This window comes from Schistocerca piceifrons, chromosome 1, assembly GCF_021461385.2.
Source record: "Schistocerca piceifrons isolate TAMUIC-IGC-003096 chromosome 1, iqSchPice1.1, whole genome shotgun sequence".
NCBI classification, from domain to species: Eukaryota; Metazoa; Arthropoda; class Insecta; order Orthoptera; family Acrididae; genus Schistocerca; species Schistocerca piceifrons.
In genome coordinates, this window is record NC_060138.1 from 792,839,716 (window position 1) to 792,864,832 (window position 25,117).

General features: G+C 43.7%; 1 protein-coding gene across 1 annotated transcript in view; it reads left to right on the forward strand.

Moving 5' to 3' along the window:
• LOC124775119 (serine protease snake-like) overlaps positions 1-24,336 on the forward strand; it is a 216,871-nt gene extending 192,535 nt beyond the window's left edge. The window contains exon 6 of the mRNA XM_047249961.1: positions 23,819-24,336. Within this exon, the coding sequence (XP_047105917.1) occupies positions 23,819-23,986 (168 nt within the window). The 3' untranslated portion in view covers positions 23,987-24,336. The remainder of the gene's footprint in view (positions 1-23,818) is intronic.
• The last annotated feature ends 781 nt before the right edge of the window (positions 24,337-25,117 follow it).

Sequence of the window (25,117 nt, forward strand, 5' to 3'; positions counted from 1 at the left end):
GTACTTTGTGGATAGCCCTCGTAATTTCTCGATAGCACACAACAAAACTGAGACCTTTAATTATGTATTTATTTCCCATAGGCCCTGCACTGAGCCGAGCTTTCGCAAAGTGTGGCGGACAAGCCGACTAGTGTGACGTCATAAGTTCGTTGCAGGGCCTGTATATCTCGTTGGCCTCAGGAGGGAAGAAGCAGTTTTTCTTCTACAGGTTCCCAAACCTTGACCCCCTTAGCCAAAGACACCCTGCATGCAGACAAGCCTGTAAGCAGGGTAGGGAGGCTGCATGGGATGCCAGAGGTCTGACAGGGTATGATACCTACACCCATGCAGGATTTCGACCGAATTGACCCTATTAACAGAGGTGGACCTATTCGTTGTGAGAAAACTATGGAAGGCATCATTGGTCAACGATGACAACAAGGCAGTAAGGTCTTCCTCAACTAGTTGCCATCAGCTGCTCAGCTTCTTTGTTGGAGAAGCGGCGGTCAGACGGTTGATGCCTTTACAGCAATAGGAGGCCTGGAAGTGAATCGATATAAATTGGTGCCAGTTGTCCGACAGCAGGCTGCAGTGTGCCCCCTCGATGGCGAATATCCTCTCAAGGGCACATATGGTGGCAGGGTTGGTAGAGTACAGCATGTGGGTCACATATGGGAAGGTGGAGACGGTGTCCACGACCAGCAGCCAAATAGCTTCCTAAAGAGGACGTCTGGTTGAGGGAGCAATCACAGCACGAGTGACACGCGCGATAATTCTGAGTATAATGCCGGGCCAACAGATGCTCTGCTGGATCAATGCCTTCATGTGCAATTAGCCCCAATGCGATGCGATTCATGAAGGAGCAAGGAGCTCTGGGCTGCGGTGGGGGGGGGGGGGGGGAGGGGGGGAAGCAATGACGACTCTGAATTCAGAGTCCTCTGTAACCGACTTTAAGACACCGTGCGTGGCATTGATCTGTTAGAGCAGTGCGAAATAATTTTGTAAAGCCAGGTAGGCCTGGTGGAAAACGTGTTCTGAACACCATCTCTGGCCTACTGACTAAACCTTCTTCACGACTGGGTAGCTCGCACACCGTTAGCGAGAATTCATCTCTGATAGTTTCTAGGTGTTGATTCAGAGCAAAACGTACAGTTTCCTGGACATCGGATTCTGCGTAAGGGCCAAGAGGGTGGCAGGAGTACAACTTCTGAGTGAATGGGTTGGATGGTGGAGCAAACATTTATTTCGTAGTGTTGCCCACTGTGAACAATCCAAGCACTGCAGAATTTGCTTTGTCTTGTCTGGGACGAAGAACGGTGCTGCCGGCCGGGGTGGCCGAGCGGTTCTAAGCGCTACAGTCTGGAACCGCGCGACCGCTACGGTCGCAGGTTCGAATCCTGCCTCGGGCGTGGATGTGTGTGATGTCCTTAGGTTAGTTAGGTTTAAGTAGCTCTAAGTTCTAGGGGACTGATGACCTAAGAAGTTAGGTCCCATAGTGCTCAGAGCCATTTGAACCATTTGAAGAACGGTGCTCAAACAAGGGAATCAAGGGTTTGTGGTAAGTCAGCAGGTGAAATTCTCTGTCATACCGATACATTTGAAATTTCTTGATCCCTTAAATGGTATCCAAAGCCTCCTTCTCAATTTGGGAATATGTGAGATGCACAGCATTTAACGTTTTGGAGGGGACGGCAATTGAAAATAAGACTCGTTCGGCAACCAGTGGGACGAAACGGGCGAAATGCCTTACTGTGATGCATTTGTCACCAGTGCCAATGGCAGGCCCAACGTATGTGGTATTAGACATGGTGCCTCCCTGAGAGCATCGTTAAGCCGCTGTAAAGCCTGTTGACAGGTGGCTGACCAAACAAAATAGATGGCCTTCTTGCGGAGCTGATTTGGAGGGTTTGCGATCTGTGCCACGAGGGGTGACTGATTAAGAGTAGTGGGGTCGGCAAGTTTATAATCTCACTACGACGTTCAAACGTGAGCGTGATACCCTTGTCACACAAAGTGTGGCCCTACTATTTGATGCTGGGGGAAAGAAACTGCGCTTCTCCTACTAAGAACGTAAACCATTGTACTGGTGCCGTTGAGATTCTTGTGGTATTCCGCCCGCATACTTCATATCAATAATATTGTCCAAATAATTGACACAATGTGGAATACCTTGAACGAACTGTTTTAAATACTTTTTTTGAAAATTGGTGAGTGCACTCAAAACCACAAAAAGTAAGTTATTGTACCTGCATAAGCTGAATAGCGTATTTAAAACCAACGGCTGATATGAAGCGTCATAAAGCCATAGCGGAAGATAGGAGTTCTTTAAATTTATCCTCGAATAACAGAGGCCCCGGTCAGTTTAGTCAAAAACTCCTCTGAGTGGGACAATGGATAAAGGTCATTGTTAGACTGGGATTTAATAGTGGCCATCCCGATTAACATTGTAAAACAGGTCATCCGAAGTTGAGAAGAGTGCAGAATAACGGTCTTGCTTAAGTCCTTCACGAGGCACAGGTGATTCGGATGCCTGTGAACGCGGGTGAGATTTAGAGGCAGAATAGAGGATAATGAGTCGGAATCATCACGTGACCGCCGCTTTCGATCATGACTTAAAACCTAGGAAAACTGAATGTTATTTGTAAAAGTACGCTAAGTTGCTGAAGCAACCTCGAAAGATTTAGCTATTCGAAGCACTTCACCAAGACTAGAATCGCACTTGACCGAAGCAGTGAGATGCAAGTCATACAGTCATATCTCGAATCAATGATTCGGCAAACGAAACTTTAAAATTCTGGCACATGAAATTGCACTTGCGTGCGAGACTCTTAAAGTCAGCACCCCAAGCTGCGTACGACTCTCGATGTTGTTTACGATACTGATTACAATGGAGACTAGCCACAAAAATGTGCGTCTGTTGACTACAGTACTCGGTAAACAGAGCACAGAAATAAGTGAAAGACAGTTCACTAGGGTCCGAGGGAGCTTGCAGCTTCTACACCACTTGATTCAAACAACTACTAGGAGAAATAAAGCACTTTGCTATCTACCAGGAATGTCATAAACTAAACAGTACAGTTCAAAGCGGCGGAGGCAGACTTCTCAACTCTCAGAAGACTCGTTGAAGGCAGCAAACGGCGGTGCTGTGGGAACGTAGCCGTGACCACTCACTGACATGGTTGCTGCTGCCAAGACCGAGCTGCAGGAGAACGGCCTGCTGTTCTTTGTGCTTTTGCTCTTGAGCCATTGAGCAATTGTTGCTGGTAAAGTTCCGTAAATTTGGGGTCAATAACACTGGCACTGGTTGCGAACACGAAAGGATGATTCCTCATCGCGATTAAAGTGTCCGTACGAGATACGATGGCATAAGCCATAAAAAAAAGCCAAGTTCGTTGTGAGTCGAACACTGAGTAAGAACGACCGTCACCAAGTTAGCACCCAGTGGTGCAGGGCTCGAATACGCATGTAAGCTAGGCATGATTTGGAGTGTATTTTATATGACGTACAGTACAGCCTGAGCCACGGCGACTCGCCTAGCACCGAGGTCCTATCGGCCAGGAACATGTGACTCGGGTGTCGCTCATTTGGTGGCGCCTGACTGCGGCTAACTACAATGGGTCTTTCCTTTAATCCTACTTGATCATTGTTCTATCTGATCATTGCCTCTTTGCCTCAAGGCGCCTCGCGGACTAACGATTAGGACTGGTGAGCCGGCCAGCCTTTCTACATCTACATCCATACTCCGCAAGCCACCTGACGGTGTGTGGCGCAGGGTACCTTGAGTACCTCTATCGGTTCTCCCTTCTATTCCAGTCTCGTATTGTTCGTGTAAAGAAAGATTTTCGGTATGCCTCTGTGTGGACTCTAATCTCTCTGATTTTATCCTCATGGTCTCTTCGTGAGACATACGTAGGAGGGAGCAATATACTGCTTGACTCTTCGGTGAAGGTATGCTCTCGAAACTTTGACAAAAGCCCGTACCGAGCTACTGAGCGTCTCTCTTGCAGTCTTCCACTGGTGTGTATCTAACATCTCCGTAACGCTTTCGCGATTACTAAATGATCCTGTAACGAAGCGCGCTGCTCTTCGTTGGATCTTCTCCATCTCTTTCATCAAACCTATCTCGTACGGATCCCACACTGGTGAGCAGTATTCAAGCAGTGGGCGAACAAGTGTACTGTAACCTACTTCCTTTGTTTTCGGATTGCATTTCCTTAGGATTCTTCCAATGAATCTCAGTCTGGCATCTGCTTTACCGAGGATCAACTTTATATGATCATTCCATTTTAAATCACTCCTAATGCATACTCCCAGACAATTTATGGAATTAACTGCTTCCAGTTGCTGAGCTGCTGTATTGTAACTAAATGATAAAGGATCTTCCTTTCTATTTATTCGCAGCACATTACACTTGTCTACATTCAGATTCAATTGCCATTCCCTGCACCATGCGTCAATTCGTTGCGGATCCTCCTGCATTTCAGTACAATTTTCCATTGTTACAACTTCTCGATATACTACAGCATCATCCGAAATGTGAAATAATTGGATGAACATCACGGTTAAAGCAGGCTCAAACATGATAATTAGATGTCTCTATGGCCCCCTGGCTCAGCAGCTGTTGTGGCAGAACACCTGAAGGAAAATTTGGAAAATATTTCAAGTAGATTTCCCGACCATGTTACAGTTTTGGGTGGAGATTTTAGTTTACCAGATACAGACTGGAAGACTCAAACGTTTATAACGGGTGGCAGGGACAAAGAATCCAGTGAAATTTTTTTAAGTGCATTATCTGAAAACTACGTACGGATGGTGTACATGTTTATGTGGCTTTAGGCGGTTTTCCACATCCCAGCAGGTACATGCTGGGCTGATACCCATGTCCCGCCTCAGTTAAGCATCTCTTACACAATAAAACAGTTTGTCAGACTCTACTAGGTTCGTAAAATATTTGACCATGTACGGCGCAGTTTGACGCGTTTGTGAAAGATAGAGCGTATTCGAGAGAAATTTTCCTTGACGGCAGGTATGACAAGATGGGGGTCGAAGTTTCGTCGCGCGTGTTTAGCGAAAAAGAGTTTCATTGCTTTTCAACCCACTGTATGATGCCGGCCGGTGTGGCCGAGCGGTTCTAGGCGCTTCAGTCTGGAACCGCGTGACAGCTACGGTCGCAGGTTCGAATCCTGCCTCGGGCGTGGATGTATGTGATGTCCGTAGGTTAGTTAGGTTTAAGTAGTTCTAAGTTCTAGGGCACTGATGACCTCCGATGTTAAGTCCCATAGTGCTCAGAGCCATTTGAACCATTTGATCCACTGTATGATGAATTTCAGGAACTATGTAAACTGCGATCAAGGAAAAAACCAAACAGCGCTGACAATTACAAAAATGGTAAACTTTTTGCGTTTTTCCCAGCCACATTTTAAGGACGAAGAGGTTAAGTAGAAAATGAATATTCTATGCACAACATATAAGCGGAAGTGCAATAAAATACAAAACTCGAAGCTCTTCAGTTCTTCCACGGACGATGTACATGTTCCCAGTTCGTGGCATTTTAAGGAACTATCATCACAGGACCAAACAGAAGAGAACAAAAGTTCGCATACTTGTGTCTTCTTTTTCAATGTGAGGCCAAAGCAACTCAGTCATTAAAAGTAGGTCTGTCCTTTCGGAGAAAGTTGGTGAATCATCAGGTTCTGAGTGCAATATTTCCTTTTCCAGACTTTCATAGGCATATTCCTCCGTCTGTTTCAATCACTCTATCGCAAGGCGTCTAGTTTTCTGTGTCTTCTTTATACACAATACTGTAGTCAGTACAAGAAACGCTTGCCCACTTTGGTGGCCACTCCCACTAACGTCAAAATACTTCACGACACGAACAACTCCTGCTTCAACAGTGAGAGTACATTGACAAACTTTGTTGGTACATGTACGGGTCTATTTCACAAACCCGTGGATAGAAAAGAGCGAATTTGACAAACAAGTTTGGTCATGTACGAGCTGCCTTACATTCTTCTCTAACATTCAGAGAAACGTCCTGACATTTGAACAAAGATTTTCTCTAGACGCAGAGAGATGAAGTACACAGACACTGTACCTGAAGCAGCGGAAGCGTCAGTGTCGTTGGGTTGCTATCTTCGGTTGGCTCCTCAACACACCCTCTACAGCCTCTCGAATTCATATATACACACATCAAAGAAAGTTTTGCATCACCTCGCTTCCGAGAGTTCCGGAACCTGTACAGAAAATTGGAACAGAGATCAACATAAATATCATTTCCGCGCCTTTTATTGCTCATGGAAACCATACAGTGCATGTTATACCACCATACAGCGAGACCTTCAGAGGTGTTGGTCCAGATTGCTGTACACAACGGTACCTCTAATACCCAGTAGCACATTCTCTTGCATTGATGCATGCCTGTATTCGTCGTGGCATCCTATCCACAAGTTCATCAAGGTACTGATGTTCCAGATTGTTCAACTCCTCAACGGCGATTAGATGCAGATCCCTCAGAGTGGTTGGTGGGCCACGTCGTCCATAAACAGCCATTTTCAATCTGTCCCAGGTATGTTCGGTAGGGTTCATGTCTGGAGAACATGCTGGACACTCCAGTGGAGCGATGTCGTTATCCTGAAGGAAGTCATTCACAAAATGTACACGATGGGGCGCGAATTGTCGACCATGAAGACGAATGCCTCGCCAATATGCTGTCGATATGGTTGCCTTATTGGTCGGAGGATGGCATTCACGTGTCGTACAGCCGTTATGGCGCCTTCCATGACCGCCGGCGGCGTACGTCGTCTCCACACAATGCCACCCCAAAATAGCAGGGAACCTCCACCTTGCTACACTTTTGGACAGTGTGTTTAAGGCGTTCAGCCTGACCGGGTTGCCTCCAAATACGTCTCCGACGATTGTCTGGTTGAAGGCACATACGACACTCATCGCTGAAGAGAACGTGATGCCAATCCCGAGCGGTCAATTCAGCATGTTGTTGGGCCCATCTGTACGGCGCTGCATGGTGTCGTGGTTGCAAAGATAGACCTCGCCATGGACGTCGGGAGTGAAGTTGTGCATTCTACAGCCTATTGCGCACAGTTTTAGTCGTAACACGACGTTCTGTGGCTGCACGAAAAGCATTATTCAACATGGTGGCGTTGCTGTCAGGGTTCGTCCGAGTCGTAATCCGTAGGTAGCGGTCATTCACTGCAATAGTAGCCTTTGGGTGGCCTGAGCGAGCCATGTCATCGACAGTTCTTGTCTCTCTGTATCTCCTCCAAGTCCGAACAATATCGCTTTTGTTTACTCCGCGACGCCTGGACACTTCCCTTGCTGAGAGCCCTTCCTGGCACAAAGTAACAATGAGGACGCGATCGAATCTCGGTATCGACCGTCTAGGCATGACTGAACTACAGACAACACGAACCGTGGTGGAATGATTGGAGCTGGTCAGCTGTCGGACCCCCTCCGTCTAATAGGCGCTGCTCATGCATTGTTTACATCTTTGGGCGGGTTGAGTGACATCTCTGAACAGACAAAGGGACTGTGTCTGTGATACAATATCCTCAGTGAACGTCTGTCTTCAGGAGTCCTGGGAACCGGGGTGGTGCAAAGCGCTCGTATCAACGGAGATATTGAAGCAAGGACTTTTTTAAATAGAACTGTGTACTTCTTATTTCTGCGTTCTGTAGCCGTTGAGGAGACAATTACAGTGATAAAGCGTTTGTTAATGTTGACGTTGAAATCTATCGTTAAAAAGTTCGAAAAATGTCCTAGAATGTAAGAGCACCGTGGCCGGAAACGGCATTTGCGGTACAAACATTGCCAAGCAGGCTTCGCGGACCAAGCTGCGTAGTTGTACACCGAAGGTAGTCCTGCACGATGATAATAAAACTTTATGTTCCCTTGAACCACCTTACGACCTAGATGCACGTTCACCTACGAATGTTGTATATGAAAATACGACATAGGCTAGAATTGTAGCGTATCACAAGGGGCTTAGGAAAACTATTTCGTATTTGGGTATCCTCCTAGATTTGCGTGAGATGAAACAGGGACATCAACTGTTCATTCTTACAAAATAAAGTGGTCTCATACGCTGCAAAAAACACATACTGTATTAAATATCCAAATGTTAGAAGGGAAATTTGACCTATCTTTTCCGTAAGCGTCTATGTGCTTCTTAGAAGTAAAATAAATGCTATCGGACAACTGTCTGTGCCTATACTGCTCTAAATTGTACCACATGGGACACAATCGTTGAATTAAAAATTTTATTAAAAACGCTTCGGTGACCACCTGTACACCGAAAACTAAATACATTTCTTAACACAACGTCGTTTCGCGCTGAACGTAAGCGCGTAATGACACCGTTACCAGCCACGTGCAACACACAATGTCGACTTATTTGACATTGGAATGCAACTTCGTACAAACGTGAATGAAATAAACAATTTAGCCAACAATGATATAACGAACTGTGTCTTCAAAAAATAACTTTATCCTTTATTTAAGCATGTGTTCACACTGTTGACCATGGTCTGTAAGGCGTAATTGCAATCGCCGTTCAAAAGAACGACGAACAGGTATAATTAGAGTGGATGGTATGGTAGAGCATGGACTGGCGATTCAACGACACATATCGTCTGGGGTAGTTGAGGCTTCATCATAGACTGCAGCTTTAAGTGCTCCTCAAAGAAATAAATCAAGACGAGTCAAATCGGGGGACCTCGTAGGCTATTTGACAACAGAATTTCGTCCTGTCAAACGTCAGGAAAGTTTTCGTTCCGTATTTGCGTTGCAACACGCGGCGAGTGAGCTGGACAAGTGTGGTGTTGGAGCCACACACACTGTCGAATATTCAATGGTACTTCTTCTAGCAGAACCGGCAGAATGTTCGTCAGAAAGTAGGCGTACGAATGTCCATTTACAACGCCTGTGTTGAAGAAAGGTACCACAATGTAATTTCCTGTGATGATGCACCATGCGTTTACGTTCCATAGCCGTTGATGTTGCATCTGACGAAGCCAGTGTGGATTTTCGGCTGCCCAGCAGTGCATCTTATGTAAATTTACGTTAGGGTGGCTAATAAATGTTGCTTCATCGGTAAAGAGCACACCTTGGAAAAATGTAGGATCGTTTTTCAGTTGCAAAAGCAAACCAATAAAATTCTGTACGACATTCGAAAACACAGTCGTCGACTGCCAGATGTGACAAATGATTGAGATGGAAATTCTGTCGATGCAGGATGCAAATGACAATCGTCTGGCTGATTCCACATTCATAGGCAATATGCCTCTTGCCATTGTGCGGATTCATTAGCGTTGTAGCCAGAATAGCTTCTTCGTGTTCTCTGTTAATGGCAGTCTTTCTTGATCTCTTTTTGACGTTCAAGCAACATGACCGTGCGAGAGTCTTAATACACTACTAGCCATTAAAATTGCTACACCAAGAAGAAATGCAGTTGATAAACGGGTAGTCATTGGACAAATATATTATATTAGAACTGACATGTGATTACATTTTCACGCTGTTTGGGTGCATAGATCCTGAGAAATCAGTACCCAAAACAACCACCTCTGGCCGTAATAACGGCCTTGATAGCCAGGGCATTGAGTCAAACAGAGCTCGGATGGCGTGTACTGGTACAGCTACCCATGCAGCTTCAACACGATACCACAGTTCATCAAAAGTAGTGACTGGCGTATTGTGACGAGCCAGTTGCTCGGCCATCACTGACCAGACGTTCTCAGTTGGTGAGAGATCTGGAGAATGTGCTGGCCAGGGCAGCAGTCGAACACCTTCTGTATCCAGAGAGGCCCGTACATGACCTGCAACATGCGGTCGTGCATTATCCTGCTGAAATGTAGTGTTTCGCAGGGATCGAGCCACGGGTCGTAACACATCTGAAATGTAACGTCCACTGTTCAAAGTGCCGCCAATGCGAACAAGAGGTGACCGAGACGTGTAAACAATGGCACCCCATGCCATCACGCCGAGTGATACGCCAGTATGGCGATGACGAGTACACGCTTCCAATTTGCGTTCACCGCGATGTCGCCAAACACGGATGCGACCATCATGATGCTGTAAACAGAACCTGGACTCATCCGAAAAAATGACGTTTTGCCATTCGTGCACCCAGGTTCGTCGTTGAGTTCACCATCGCAGGCGCTCCTGTCTGTGATGCAGCGTCAAGGGTAACCGCAGCCATGGTCTCCGAGCTGATAGTCCATACTGCTGCAAACGTCGTCGAACTGTTCGTGCAGATGGTTGTTGTCTGTTGACTCAGGGTCGAGACGTGGCTGAACGATCCGTTACAGCCTTGCGGAAAGATACCTGTCATCTCGACTGGTAGTGATACGAGGCCGTTGGGATCCAGCACGGCGTTCCGTTTTACCCTCCTAAACCCACCGACTCCATGTTCTGCTAACAGTCATTGGATCTCGACCAACGCGAGCAGCAATGTCACGATACGATAAACCGCAATCGCGATAGGCTACAATCCAACCTTTATCGAAGTCGGAAACCTGATGGTACGCATTTACCCTCCTTACACGAGGCACCACAACATCATTTCACCAGGCAACGCCGGTCAACTGCTGTTTGTGTATGAGAAATCGGTTGGAAACATTCCTCATGTCAGCACGTTGTAGCTGTCGCCACCGGCGCCATCTTTGTGTGATTGCTCTGAAAAGCTAAACATTTGCATATCACAGTATTTTCTTCCTGTCGGTTAAATTTCGCGTCTGTAGCACGTCATCTTCGTGGTGTAGCAATTTTAATGGCCAGTAGTGTAATTCGTGCAACTGTCTGGCGCGTGAGACACCGGATATAGATAGCCCTATATCGCTGTACTGTTTTTGCGGTATTTTCTTTTACATTCACTATATAAAAGTCGTGTATCCAACTTCTCCTCAATGGTGCACATGTCTGCACGCAACGAATGTTGGAGCAGAAATGTGTGGCCGGTAGTGCAGACAAGAAAATAGGCAAATGTGTTGATATTCTGAAACAGCATAACACAAAAGCTCTGCTTGGCGTTGTTTGCACCGCTAATGCCTGTTCCGGCCGCCGTGCTCTCAAATTCTAGGACATTTCTCGAATTATTTTGCAACGGATTTCAACGTCAACATTAACAAACGCTATTTCACTGTATTTGTCTTCTCAAGAGCTATTGAATGCATTTATAAAAAGTATACGGTTCCATTTTTTAGAAAAACGTACCTACTTCAATACCTCCGTTGATACTTGCACTAAAAACATTAACCAAACAAAAACATTTGTGCCTCTCGATGCTCTTACATTTGCCGAAGTTTTTATGAATATACTTTCGGTATATCGTATGATTTTGGGCTCTACGTGTATTACTCTTACAGCTTCTATAACTGTTTTTCTACCTCAGTGGCAATTTCGACGACTCCTACCATTTAGCACTCTATAAAATATGTCTTCTACAAAGACGCCTTCCTCGTCTTCTAACATCGATCTGAAACACTTCCTATCTTACTGACAGACCACAAGTAAAGGTGGATCGAGAATCGAACTTAGAGCCTTCTGCGGGGAAATGCGTTTGCATATCGAATGAGGCATATCCTCATGATCCGTACGCGAGAGGTAACAGTTGCACGATCTTCTTCGAATACAGATTCTCTCAATTTCCTCGACAAGGTTTCACTATAACTGCGCTGTCTTTCTTACAAGTATTATCATTTAGGTAGCCCAAACTTTCGTCTTACTCTTTCGCATTGGCTTTATCGTCCTGTTATGGCCAAGCAACGCGTCTCCGAATTCCTGCTATCTCTGTTCCCATGCATGCTTGGAAGGTACTCCAAAAACTAGAAAAATACTGTAGAAATAGTGCTACTAGCGTGTTCTTTTCAGTTCCTATTACAGATGTAATGCACATTCGCAGAAGGCTTTCAACAAATCTACGTCTTCCCTTCCACCTCTCTAACAATCGTTTTACGTGATCGCTCACTTCACGTCGCCTCCCAGTATTACCCTTTTACATTTATCACGATACGGCGTGTTCACCATGTACACCAATAATCTTGAATCCGATGCTATCGGACTTTTTCTGCGTGATAGGTATTACCTTATTTTATCTAAGCTATTTATCATAGGGTGCTGCCGGATTCCATGAAGAGCACAGGGTGCAACAAAGTTCTGGTGGTGGTTCACGTCGGCATTAATAATGTGTGTCCCTTTGGATCGGAAACGATTCTCTCTGGGTGCAGGGGGCTGTATGAACTGGTAAAGACTGCTAGTCTTGCTTGCGGGATGAAAGCGGAGATCACCATCTGTACCATCGTCAATTGCAGACCATAGCTACTGAGCCGAGTAGAGGGTCTGAATCAGAGGCTCAGACGCTTCTGCTACCCTGTGGACTTCAACTTACGCAATAGGGCGGTTGGGTTCTTCGGGTTCCACTTAGGGTCCATTACACGCTGGAGGCGTCTCTACGGGTAGGAGTAGGGAGGCGGGACTGTTGACACTTTTTGGGTAAAGAGCCTCTCGGGAAAGTACATAGCGGGCTTCAGTCTCAAACAGTGTAGGGTAAACACAGGACGAGGCTGTACCTAGGAACAATAGGTATTACAGTTGTAAATGATTCTGTGTTGGGAAAGAATAGTTCCAACTACTAATAGAAAGCACTGAGGCGCAAATCATCATAAGTATTGAAAGCTGACTAAAGCCGGAGATAATTCAACAGAAATTTCTACAATGGTCCTCATGGTGTTCTGAAAGGATGAAATAAATACAATTGGTGGTGAAGTGTTTATTGCTGTCAGAAGTAGTTTACCTTGTAGTGACACCGAAGTAAATAGTTCCTGTGAGTTAGTATGTGTAGGGATTATACTTGATAACCGGAAAAAATTAATAATTGGTTTCTTTTAGCGACCCCCTTCTCAGATAATACAGTTACTGAACGGCTCAAAGAAAACAAGAGTCTCGTTTCCAGTGGGTACCGCATTCATGCAATTATAATTGATGGTGACTTCAAACTACCCTCGATACATTGGCAAAAATATATTTTTAAAGCCGGTGGTAGGGATAAAATATCGTCCTAAATCGTACTAAATACTTCCTCAGAAAATTAGTTCAGGAGCCCACTCGAAGTGTAAATGGTTACGAAAACATGCTCAACCTCTTAGCAACAAATAATCCTGAGGAAATAGAGAGCATCTGACAGATATAGTTTAGTGACCATAAGATCGTTGCAGCGAGGCTGAATATCGCAACATCCAAATCCACGAAAAATAAACGCAAATTATGTCTATTTAAAAAGGCAGTAAGAAATTTACTTGACACCTTCTAACAGACATTCTCCACTCCTTCCAAACTAACTACGTAAGCGTAGACTATATGTAGCTTAAATACAAAGGTACAGTACCGACGGTAATTGAGATACTTACACCAAATAAATTATTAATAAGAGATGGAACTGATCCCACGTGGTGTACAAAACAAGTAGGAATACTGTTGCAGAAACAGCCCGCCAAGTTTAAAAGAACCCAAATTCGCCAAGATGTTTTACTGAAGCTCGAAATGTAGAGCGGGCTTCTATGCGAGATTCCTTTAATAGTTTTCTCAATGAAGCTCTGCGTTCAAGTCTGGCAGAAAGTCCAAAGAGATTCTGGCCGTAGGTAAATTACGCCAGCGTGATAGCAAAGGTAATGTTACCGACGACAGTGCCACTAAAGCGGAGTTACTAACACGGTTTCCCGGAATTTGTCACCAAAGAACACTAAGTAAATATTCCAGCTACATGAAGTAGATAAAGTAGATTTCCCCAGTGCATGAAAGCCGTTTAAATCACATAATAAAGAAAAATCTCCCAGTCCATATAGCATACCAATAAGGTTCTTTTCGGAGTGTGCTGATATAATGACTCCTAATCATTTACACACGTTCGCTCGGCGGAAGATCTACATTTAACGACTGGGATGTTGCACTGGTCAACCCATACTCAGCAGGAGAATAGGAGTACACTTAGTTCCAAATCCATATTACTGACGTCTCTGACATCGATCTGTTGTAGAAATTTAGAACATGTTTTTTGCTCGCGTATCATGTCATTTCTGGAAACCCAGAATCTACTCTGTAGGAATCAACATGGATTCCGGAAACAGCGATCGTGTGAGACCCAACTCGCTTTATATGTTCATGAGACCCAGAAAATATTAGATAAGGCTCCCAGGTAGATGCCATTTTCCTTGACTTCCGGAAGGCGTTCGATACAGTTCCGCACTGTCACCTGATAAACAAAGTAAGAGCCTACGGAATATCAGACCAGCTGTGTGGCTGGATTGAAGAGTTTTTAGCAAACAGAACACAGCATGTTGTTCTTAATGGAGAGACGTCTACAGACGTTAAATTAACCTCTGGCGTGCCACAGGGGAGTGTTATGGGGCCATTGCTTTTCACAATATATATAAATGACCTAGTAGATAGTGTCGGAAGTTCCATGTGGTTTTTCGCGGATGATGCTGTAGTGTACAGAGTGGTTGCAGTATTAGAGAATTGCAGCGAAATGCAGGAAGATCTGCAGCGGATAGGCACTTGGTGCAGGGAGTGGCAACTGACCCTTAACATAGACAAATGTAATGTATTGCGAATACATAGAAAGAAGAATCCTTTATTGTATGATTATATGACAGCGGAACAAACACTGGTACAGTTACTTCTGTAAAATATCTGGGAGTATGCGTACGGAACGATTTGAAGAGGAATGATCATATAAAATTAACTGTTGGTAAGGCGAGTGCCAGGTTGAGATTCATTGGGAAAGTCCTTAGTAAATGTAGTCCATCAACTCCTAGGTGACTTACAAAACACTCGTTCGACCTATACTTGAGTATTGCTCATCAGTGTGGGATCCGTACCAGGTCGTGTTGACGGAGGAGATAGAGAAGATCCAAAGAAGAGCGGAGCGTTTCGTCACAGGATTATTTGGTAAGCGTGATAGCGTTACGGAGATGTTTAAGAAACTCAAGTGGCAGACTCTGCAAGAGAGGCGTTCTGCATCGCGCTGTAGCTTGTTGTCCAGGTTGCGAGAGGGTGCGTTTCTGGATGAGGTATCGAATATATTGCTTCCCCCTACTTATACCTCCCGAGGAGATCACGAATGTAAAATTAGAGAGATTCGAGAGCGCAAGGAAGCTTTCCGGCAGTCGTTCTTCCCGCGATCCATACGCGACTGGAACAGGAAAGGCAGGTACTGACAGTGGTACGTAAAGTGCCCTCCGCCACTCACCGTTGGGTGGCTTGAGGAGTACAAATGTAGATGTAGATGTAGTCGTCGATTTGCAGCAGGCTTTGGAACATATACTGTGTCTGAACAGTACCACGAAGAATTCGCTCTTTTGACAGATAGTCGGAACGGATTCAGAAAAAAAACGTTCTTTTGAAATACAACTATCTCTTTATTAGCATAAAGTAATGAGTGCTTTGGAGAGGAGTTATCAAACTGGTACCAAATTTCTACATTTCGAGAAGATTTTGACATCCTTCTTCACAGGCGACTTGTAATCAAATTGCATGCCTATGGAGTATCGTCTCAATTACGCAGCTGGATTCGTCGTTACCTGTCAGAAAGGTCCGTGGTGACTGACGAATATTCATCGACTAAAACAGAAATGTTATCTGGCGTTCCCCAAGAAAGTACTATGGTCTTTTGCTGTTCCTAATCTACATAAACGATTTAAGAGACAATATGAGCAGCCCGCTTAGATTTCTTGCAAATGATGCCGCCATTTTCCGTATAGGAAAGTCATCACACGATCAAAACCATTTGCAAAATGGTTTATCCTTGTGAAACTATCGTAAGACTGTCTCATGAAACAGTACTGAGAATGTTACGCATCAGTTTTCAAACGCGTGACACATTTACTATGTCATCCCATTACCGAGTGCCGTAACAGAAGGAAATAAACCAATACATCACAGTACTACCCATACTGACAACAATGTAAATATTTATAACGTGGTGTACTATAACATACCTATGCTATACTATGCTATAATCGCGTTATCCCACTGTGGTAAATATATCATACATTCGAATGGTTCAAATGGCTCTAAGCACTATGGGACTTAACATCTGAGGTCATCAGTTCCCTAGACTTAGAACTACTTAAATCTAACTAACCTAAGTACATCACACACATCCATGCCCGAGGCAAGATTCGAACCTGTGACCGTAGCAGCAGCGCGGTTCCGGACTGAAGTGCCTAGAACCACTCGGCCACAGCGGCCGGCACACATTCGACTACTGGTGCGTAACAGTCTCAGTACTGCACAACTGATTTAGACAAGATAGTGTGAAGAACGGCAATTGATTCTAAATTATGAAAAGTGTCAGGTCGTCCATATGAGCAGGTCTACTAAAAGGAATCCTTCAAATTTCGGTTACACGATGAACCATACAAATCTAAAGGATATCAGTTCAACTGAATAGCTAGAGATAACAGTTACGAACAACTTAAACTGGAACGATCACACAGATAACACTGTGGGCAAACTGAACCAAACACTGTATTTTATTGCCAAAACACTTAGAAGATGCAGGAGGTACACTAAAGAGACCATCTACACTAGGCTTGTCCATCGTCTTCTGGAGTGTTGTTGCGCGTTATGGGATCAGGATTGACGGGGGACATTGAAGAAGTTCAAAGAAGGTTCAAATGGCTCTGAGCACTATGGGACTTAACATCTGTGGTCATCAGTCCCCTAGAACTTAGAACTACTTAAACCTAACTAACCTAAGGACATCACACACATCCATGCCCGAGGCAGGATTCGAACCTGCGGCCGTAGCGGTCGCGCGGTTCCTGACTTCAAAGAAGGTCAGCTCCGTTTGTAGTATAGCGAAACAGGTGAAAGAGTGGTTGCGATACGCGAGCTGAAGTGGCAGTTATTACAAAAAAAAATTTTTCGTTGGGGTGAGATCTTTTCACGAAGTTTCGATTACCAAATTTCTCTTCCGAATGTGTAAATATTTTTTTAGTGTCCATCTACATAGGGAGAAATGAGTCTCGTGCTAAAATAAGAGAAATCACAGCTCGTATGGAAAGACGTATGTGTTCATTCCCCCCCCCCCTCTCTCTAGATGGTTCGATGAATCCTCTGCTAGGCACTTAAGTGGAACTGTAGAACAGTCATGTAGATTCAGATGCAGGTACCAAACAGAAATTTTGTCCAAGTCATCCTGCAGTTCCTTACGAACTTCCAACGACGATACTTCCCTGTACACAACAGCATCAACAGCGAACAATCTTAGTGTTGCTGATCCTGTCAAATAAATCCTTTATGCGTAGTGAGAACATTAGAAGACCTGATACATTTTTGAATTGAGTTTTTCGAAAACTATGACGGATCTTACATTCCGTTAACAGCAGAATTAGCTACGAAAGTTACAGCAACAAAATCACATAAAATTGCGGCATTCAATCACAATTCGTTTCTACAATGTGGTTTGAAAGATTAATAATAATAATAATATGAATAATAATGGTAAAAGACAAAATTAAAACTATTGTGTGTCATACACACTTATTTTCTTCCACAACGTGTTGCGAACGCTTACACCCTCATCTTCATGTAGGTCAGTGAATTGCATTAGAATTCCGTTTGCTACATCTTGCTTGTTGTCTGTCGTAACCTTCATTTCACTACAAATAAAGTATCGTGATATGGCACTGAAGTTATAAATTTTAACGATAAAAATGCAATGCAAGGCATTCCGGCAAGAGCAACGTGAGGGCTATAAGAACAGATTGCCATCATTAAACAACAAACAAACACAAACGAACAATATAGTGCATTTTAACCGCAAAGCTGGAAATTCTCTTTCATTTACTAAGCACTGTACATCTACATCTGTACAAGCTCTGACTTTTTGCGTCGTTATTTCATGTAAGTGTACCACCTAATGAAAATGTATATTTATTACGAGTCTTGAGTTTATTGTTTCTGGAAATTCTTACAAGTACATTATTGTCGTTAAAATTTAAAATTTCAGTGCCACATTATTGTAAATAGTGACAAATTATATCCTGCTTGTAGTTAAATGAAAGTTACAACAGACAACTGTCTACAATCAGCAAATAATGTAATGTAATCCACCGGTCCACCTGAAGATAAGGGTATGACCCCTCGAAACGCATTGTGGAAGAAAATATAAGTGACTGACACACATAAGCGTTTTAATTTATCTTTTATGACATTAACAGCCGCAGCTTCAAAACCATGTTTCAATATGGGCGACATAAGGCGACGAAGAATAATAGGTTCACTTGTGGTTTGTGCAGCCTACTACTACTTAATGTAAAATGTACGAACTACACGGTAAATTGAAAAAATGGTAAGTCTCCTTCGCTGCCGCCATTGGTTCTGGTCTTGGATTGTACTTAGTCCAGAACTAGCGGTTAGTAGGTAACATTCTACTACTGTTCCCACTTGTATGCCGATCTGCAGACGTCGCTCAGGCTCTGAAGGTCTACAGCGTTACTACTGCATTACACACAGAAGATACTGTCTAGGTACTGTCATTATAACAGCGGAAAATTTTACATCATCATCTGATCTGATCGCAATGGGAGCTGTCTTATTCCTGGCTACATCATGAAAGTAGCCTAATGTATCAACAGTTCTAGATAATGCCAGTTACCTAAACAGCAGTTTGCATTTACATCGAGCTTACTTCATTATCTGCAAACGGTGCTAGCCAAAGTGGTATGTATACTGGTGTGCAAAACTTAGGGACAAAAGTAACTTTCGCATGATGTCTCACTTACCAGTAACAAAGCTCGACGAAACTTGGACCATACATACAAACAACTACTGCAGTGTAAAGGGTGGTCCATTGATCGTGACCAACCACATATATCACGAAATAAGCGTCATACGAAAAAACTACAAAGAACGAAACTTGTCTAGCTTGAAGGGGGAAACCATATAGCGATATGGTTGGCCCGCTAGATGTCGCTCCCATAGGTGTTGCCATGGTGCTTCGACGACCAATCCACCTGTCATGAAATATGCTATTCAATACCGCTTCAACCGCACGCGAGCTATGTGCCGGACATCCATCATGTTGGAAGTACATCGCCATTCTGTCATGCAGTGAAACATCTTGTAGTAACATCGGTAGAACATTACGTAGGAAATTAGCATACATTGCTCCATTTAGATTGCAATCGATAAAATGGGGGTCAATTATCCTTCCTCCCATAATTCCGCACCATACATTAACCCGCCAAGGTCGCTGATGCTCCACTTGTCGCAGCCATCGTGGATTTTCCGTTGCCCAATAGTACATATTATGCCGGTTTACGTTACCGCTGTTGGTGAATGACGCTTCGTCGCTAAATAGAACGCGTGCAAATATCTGTCATTGTTCCGTAATTTCTCTTGTGCCCAATGGCAGAACTGTACACGACGTTCAAAGTCCTCGTCATGCAATTCCTCTTGCATAGAAATATGGTACGGGTGCAACCGATGTTGATGTAGCATTCTCAACACCGACGTTTTTGATATTCCCGAGTCTCGCGCAATTTGTCTGCTACTGATGTGCGGATTAGTCGCGACAGCAGCTAAAACACCTACTTGGGCACCATCATTTGTTGCAGGCCGTAGTTGACGTTTCACATGTGGCTGAACACTTCCTGTTTCCTTAAATAACGTAACTATCCGGCGAACGGTCCAGACACTTGGATGATGTCGTCCAGGATACCGAGCAGCATACATAGCACACGCCCGTTGGACATTTTGATCACAATATCCATACATCAACACGATATCGACCTTATCCGCAATTGGTAAACGGTCCATTTTAACACGAGTAATGTGTCACGAAGCAAATACCGTCCGCACTGGTGGAATGTTACGTGATACCACGTAATTATACGTTTGCGACTATTGCAGCGCCATCTATCACAAAGCGAAAAAAGTGGTCCAACTAAAACATTCATATTTCTTTACGTAATACACGAATATGTAATAAAAATGGGGGTTCCTATTTGAAAAAAAAACGCAGTTGATATCCGTTTGACCTATGGCAGCGCCATCTAGCGGGCGAACCATAGCGCCATCTGCTTTCCCCCTTCAAGCTAGACGAGTTTCGTTCTTTGTAGTTTTTTTCGTTTGACGCTTATTTCGTGAGATATTTGGGCCGGTCACTATCAATGGACCATCCTGTATACTGCGGAAGGTAACTGAAAAAAATATGCAATGAGACAAACGGAAGTGACCCTTTTATTCAAGGGTAACAATTACACTGAAGTCATCGCCATTTATGAAGGTCTCCTGGACTTTGCGAAAGGCAGAACACGCTTCTTTTTAGGGTGTGAGATCACAGTCGACGACACTGCACGCCCTGCAAGTGCTCGCATGCTGGCCACAAGCTTGGTAAGGACTTGTTGTGGTAAGGCGTTCCAGTTCTCCAGCAGCGCGGTTGACAAGTGCTGGAAGGCCGTTGATGCGTGTGGGCGCGCTGCAATACGACAGCCAAACGCTTCCCACACGTGCTCGACGGGATTCAAATAGGGGAAACGGACAGGCCAGCCCATTCATCTAAAATGCTCTCGTTCCAAGGACTCCTCCGTCTGCACCGTTCGATGCTGTCGCACATTCTCATCCACAAAAATGAAGTGACTTACAAGGGGATTGAGTACAGCATCAAAGTGACGTTCATCGGCGACTGCACCGTGTTCAAAGCTTTGGAAGTCAGTACACCCATGCAACATTATGCCTCCCCACACCATAACACCTAGATTACCAAAACGATCATTTTCGACAACATTCCTGGGTGCATTACGTTTTCTCTCCTCTCGACGTATGAGGCTACGTCGAGAATCACTAGTTCCACTGAATCTTCTCTCATCCGGGAAGAGCACGCGACCAATTTTCTCGACGATCCAGTCCCTATTCTCTTCGCAAACAGTGTCGCCAATGTGTCTGTGTCAATGGAACGCAAATTGCTGGTCGTCGGGCAAAGAGACCAGTACCACGCAGTCGCCGCGCCACTGCGGAGTGTGAGATTAGATTAGTACTTGTTCCATAGATCATGAATAAGACACTTCGTAATGATGTGGAGCGTCTCAGGTCAATAAAAGGTGTCTATATAAGATATTACAACACAAAATATTACATGACACTTAAAATCTTTTTTTTGTGGGGGTTGGGGAAATTACCCGGTCACTATATCCAAAAATTCATCTAATGAGTAGGAGTTCCCATTAAGAATTTTTTTTAAATGCTATACGGCTATCTGTCACACTTTTGATGCTATTAGGTAAGTGACCAGAGACTTTTGTGGCAGCATAATTTACCCCCTTCTGAGCCAAAGTTAGATTTAACCTTGAGTAGTGAAGATCATCCTTTCTCCTAGTGTCGTAGCCATATACACTGCTATTACTTTTGAATTCGTTCGGATTGTTAATAACGAATTTCATAAGTGAATATATATATATATATATATATAATGTATATATATATATATATGTATATATATATATATATATATATATATATATATATATATATATATATATATATATATATATATTGAGGCTACAGTGAAGATCTCTAGCTCTTTAAATAAGTGTCTGCAGGATGATCTTGGATGAGCTCCAGCAATTATTCTGATTGCACGCCTTTGTGCAGTGAACACTCTTTTACTCAATGATGAGTTACCCCAGAATATAATGCCATACGAAAGCAGAGAATGAATATAGGCGTGGTAAGCTAATTTACTGAGATGTATATCGCCAAAATTTGCAATGACCCTAATAGCATAGGTAGCTGAACTAAAACGTTTCAGCAGATCTTCAGTGTGTTTTCTCCAGTTCAACCCCTCATTAATGCATACACCTAAAAATTTTGAATATTCTACCTTAGCTACCGATTTCTGATCGAAGTCTATATTTATTAATGGTGTCATTCCATTTACTGTGTGGAATTGTATATACTGTGTTTTGTCAAAGTTTAATGAGAGCCCATTTGCAGAGAACCACTTAATGATTTTCTGAAAAACATCGTTTACAATTTCACCAGTTAATTCTTGTCTGTTGGGTGTGATAGCAATATTTGTATCATCGGCAAAAAGTACCAGCTTGGCATCTTCGTAAATATAGAATGGCAAGTCATTAATATATATTAAGAACAGCAGAGGACCCAAGATCGAACCTTGGGGCACCCCATTCTTGATTGTTCCCCAGTTTGAGAAATCACCAGTTTTTGCATATTAAGTGAACTGCTTATTTCAACTTTCTGCACTATTCCAGTTAGGTACGATTTAAACCATTGGAGCTCTGTCCCACTCATACAACAGTACTTGAGCTTATCTAGAAGTATTCCATGATTTACAGAATCAAAAACCTTTGATAGATCACAAAAAATCGCAACGGGTGACTTCCAGTTACTCAGAGCATTTAATATTTCATTAGTGAAAGTACATATAGCATTTTCCCTTGAAAAACCTTTCTGGAAACAAAACTGACATTTTGTTAAAATTTTATTTTTACGAAGGTGTGAAACTACTCCACAATACATTACTTTTTCAATAGTATTGGATAAGGCAGTCAGAAGAGAGACTGGGCGATAGTTGTTGACATCAGACGTATCCCCCTTTTTATGCAGTGGTTTAACAATGGCATACTTCAGTCTATCTGGGAAAACACCCTGCTTCAGAGAGCTATTACATATGTGGCTAAGAATCCCACTTATCTCTTGCGAACAAGCTTCTATTATCCTGCTGGTAATGCCATCAATTCCATGTGAGCTTTTATTCTTGAGAGAGTTTATTATCTTCCTAATTTCAGAAGGAGAGGTGGGTGGAATTTGAATTGTATCAAATTGTGTGGGTAAGGCCTCTTCCGTTAACTGCCTTGTTTCTTCTAATGAACATTTAGATCCTATTTTCACTACAACATTTAAAAAATGATTATTCATCGGATGTTTTCGACTTCCGGCTTGTTGCTTGTCAAGTTTCCATTCGCTCTGATGGTAATGCCGTCATCCTGTACTCTTGGTTGCCCTGTGAGATTGCTGCCTTGCAAATCATGTCAGATTTTGTTACAATTGCTGTTTGACTTGCGTTCTTTCTTGCCCGTTGCTCAATATAGCAATCATCTGCAGCTGTAGTGACGGCCGGGGTGGCCGAGCGGTTCTAGGCGCTACAGTCTGGAACTGCGCGACCGCTACCATCGCAGGTTCGAATCCTGCCTCGGGCATGGATGTGTGTGATGTCCTTAGGTTAGTTAGTTTAAGTAGTTCTACGTTCTAGAGGACTGATGACGCCAGAAGTTAAGTCGCATAGTGCTCAGAGACATTTGAACCATTTTGCAGCTGTAGTTGACCGTGCTCGACCACCTTCTCCCCTTCGGGCATCTGTGCCTGTAGTTCGGAACAACGCAGTACCAAGCTCCTGTGACGCAGTCGTTACACTTCGTGTCCTTCCAGTTTTCCAGTGATCTTCTCCGTGTGAAGTCATCCACATATTGCCTACAGGGCATGTTGTAACTGCTCGGTGGTTGACGCACACTGTCTTTTCCCGTTCCTTGCACGACCTCGGGCTGTGGGGCCAGCGCACACTTGGCGATACAGTCAGGCTGAACTCCCGCCATATGCAGGACTTGGAGACATCTGGCAACATGTTCCCTAGTTCGATTCATTTCCAACGAGTAGTTAACACGTTATGTTGTTTTATCCTTCTTGACCTTAAGTTTCGTAGAGTAGTGTGTAACACCAACCTAATGTTGCTAGTTACGAGTTCGACCGGCACCTGTTTCCCATTTTAGACTTACTGCTGATTTCTCTTCCTCCCGTGTTACAGGGCGACTCTGGCGGGCCGCTGCAGGTGCCGCTGCACGAGCCCTACTGCATGTACGGCCTGGTGGGCGTGACGTCATTCGGCAAGTTCTGCGGCTTCGAGAACTCGCCGGCCGTCTACTCGCGCGTCTCGCACTACGTGCCCTGGATAGAGTCCATCGTCTGGCCCTGAGCGCCGGCCGAAGCGCGCGCCACGGTGCAGGATTCCATCGTGACTTCTCTGAAAGTCACATCGACGTACGTCAGAAGTAGCGTCGACTCTTTGTTTCTCAACTACAGTAAATGACTAGCATAGCAGCGCATTATAACTACCATTAAATGGGGTAGCATATTGTGCTAAACGAGGAATATAACTAGTTGTTTTAATGTAAACAATGTTGTCCTTTGGGCAAGTGTGTAGTGTAATGAAATAAATATCAAGAAATGTAGCTAAAGCTTTAATTCTAGTACAGATTATATTTCTACAGTAACGCAGCTTAGTGAATCATTTTCCGATGTATTTTCTCTGTTGAAACCAATAAAGCCTGCAAAAATGTCACTTCCTTTGTTTTTATTACGTTAATTTTCGCATTTATTACAATTTAGGATGGTTAGATGTTGTTTCCTTCAATAGCATCAACTTACATCAAGGCGCTAGTAATTCTCATTAGCTGAATTGAATTTTTGGACACCGAAAGTGCCATTTGTGGGGGTGGCCACTTCGATAATTTCTACTCATGGCTAATCGTCGAAATTTTTGTCAAATATTCTTAAGATGACGATCTTGGTGAACCTTGAAATATTTTTCGATCTCATAATTCGTTATGGAGATCCAGAGGTTCAAAGTTACCCTGCTTATGCAAGTAAGATATGCACGTAATATCGGCTCTGAAGGGCAAATGTAGTTTTAACAGAACTAGTGAGCACATGGCAGGGACTCTGGGGCCACACAAAGGGTTCTCAGGCCACCAAACTATGTTTTAGTCTCCATTTTTTCGCCCATAGTACTTTATGACGAGCTGTCTCTGTGCAATGCGCGTTTCACACCTGTTTCGAACTGAAAATAACTCGATGGTGCCACATGACGGTGAAAGCACCATGCAAGAAATTATTTTCTTATGCAGAATTCGTTGTATTTTCAAATTATTTTGTTATGCAAAATTCGTTGTATTTTCACTGCCCGCGCCATTCAATAACTGCTGATTCTTAGCAGTATCGTCATCGAATTAAAATAACTTGTTACAGTCCTCATGTGCTAAAAGTTGGAATCTCTTCCTTTGCCTTTCACATCACTACCCCAGCAACTCACTCAACATTTTGTTCT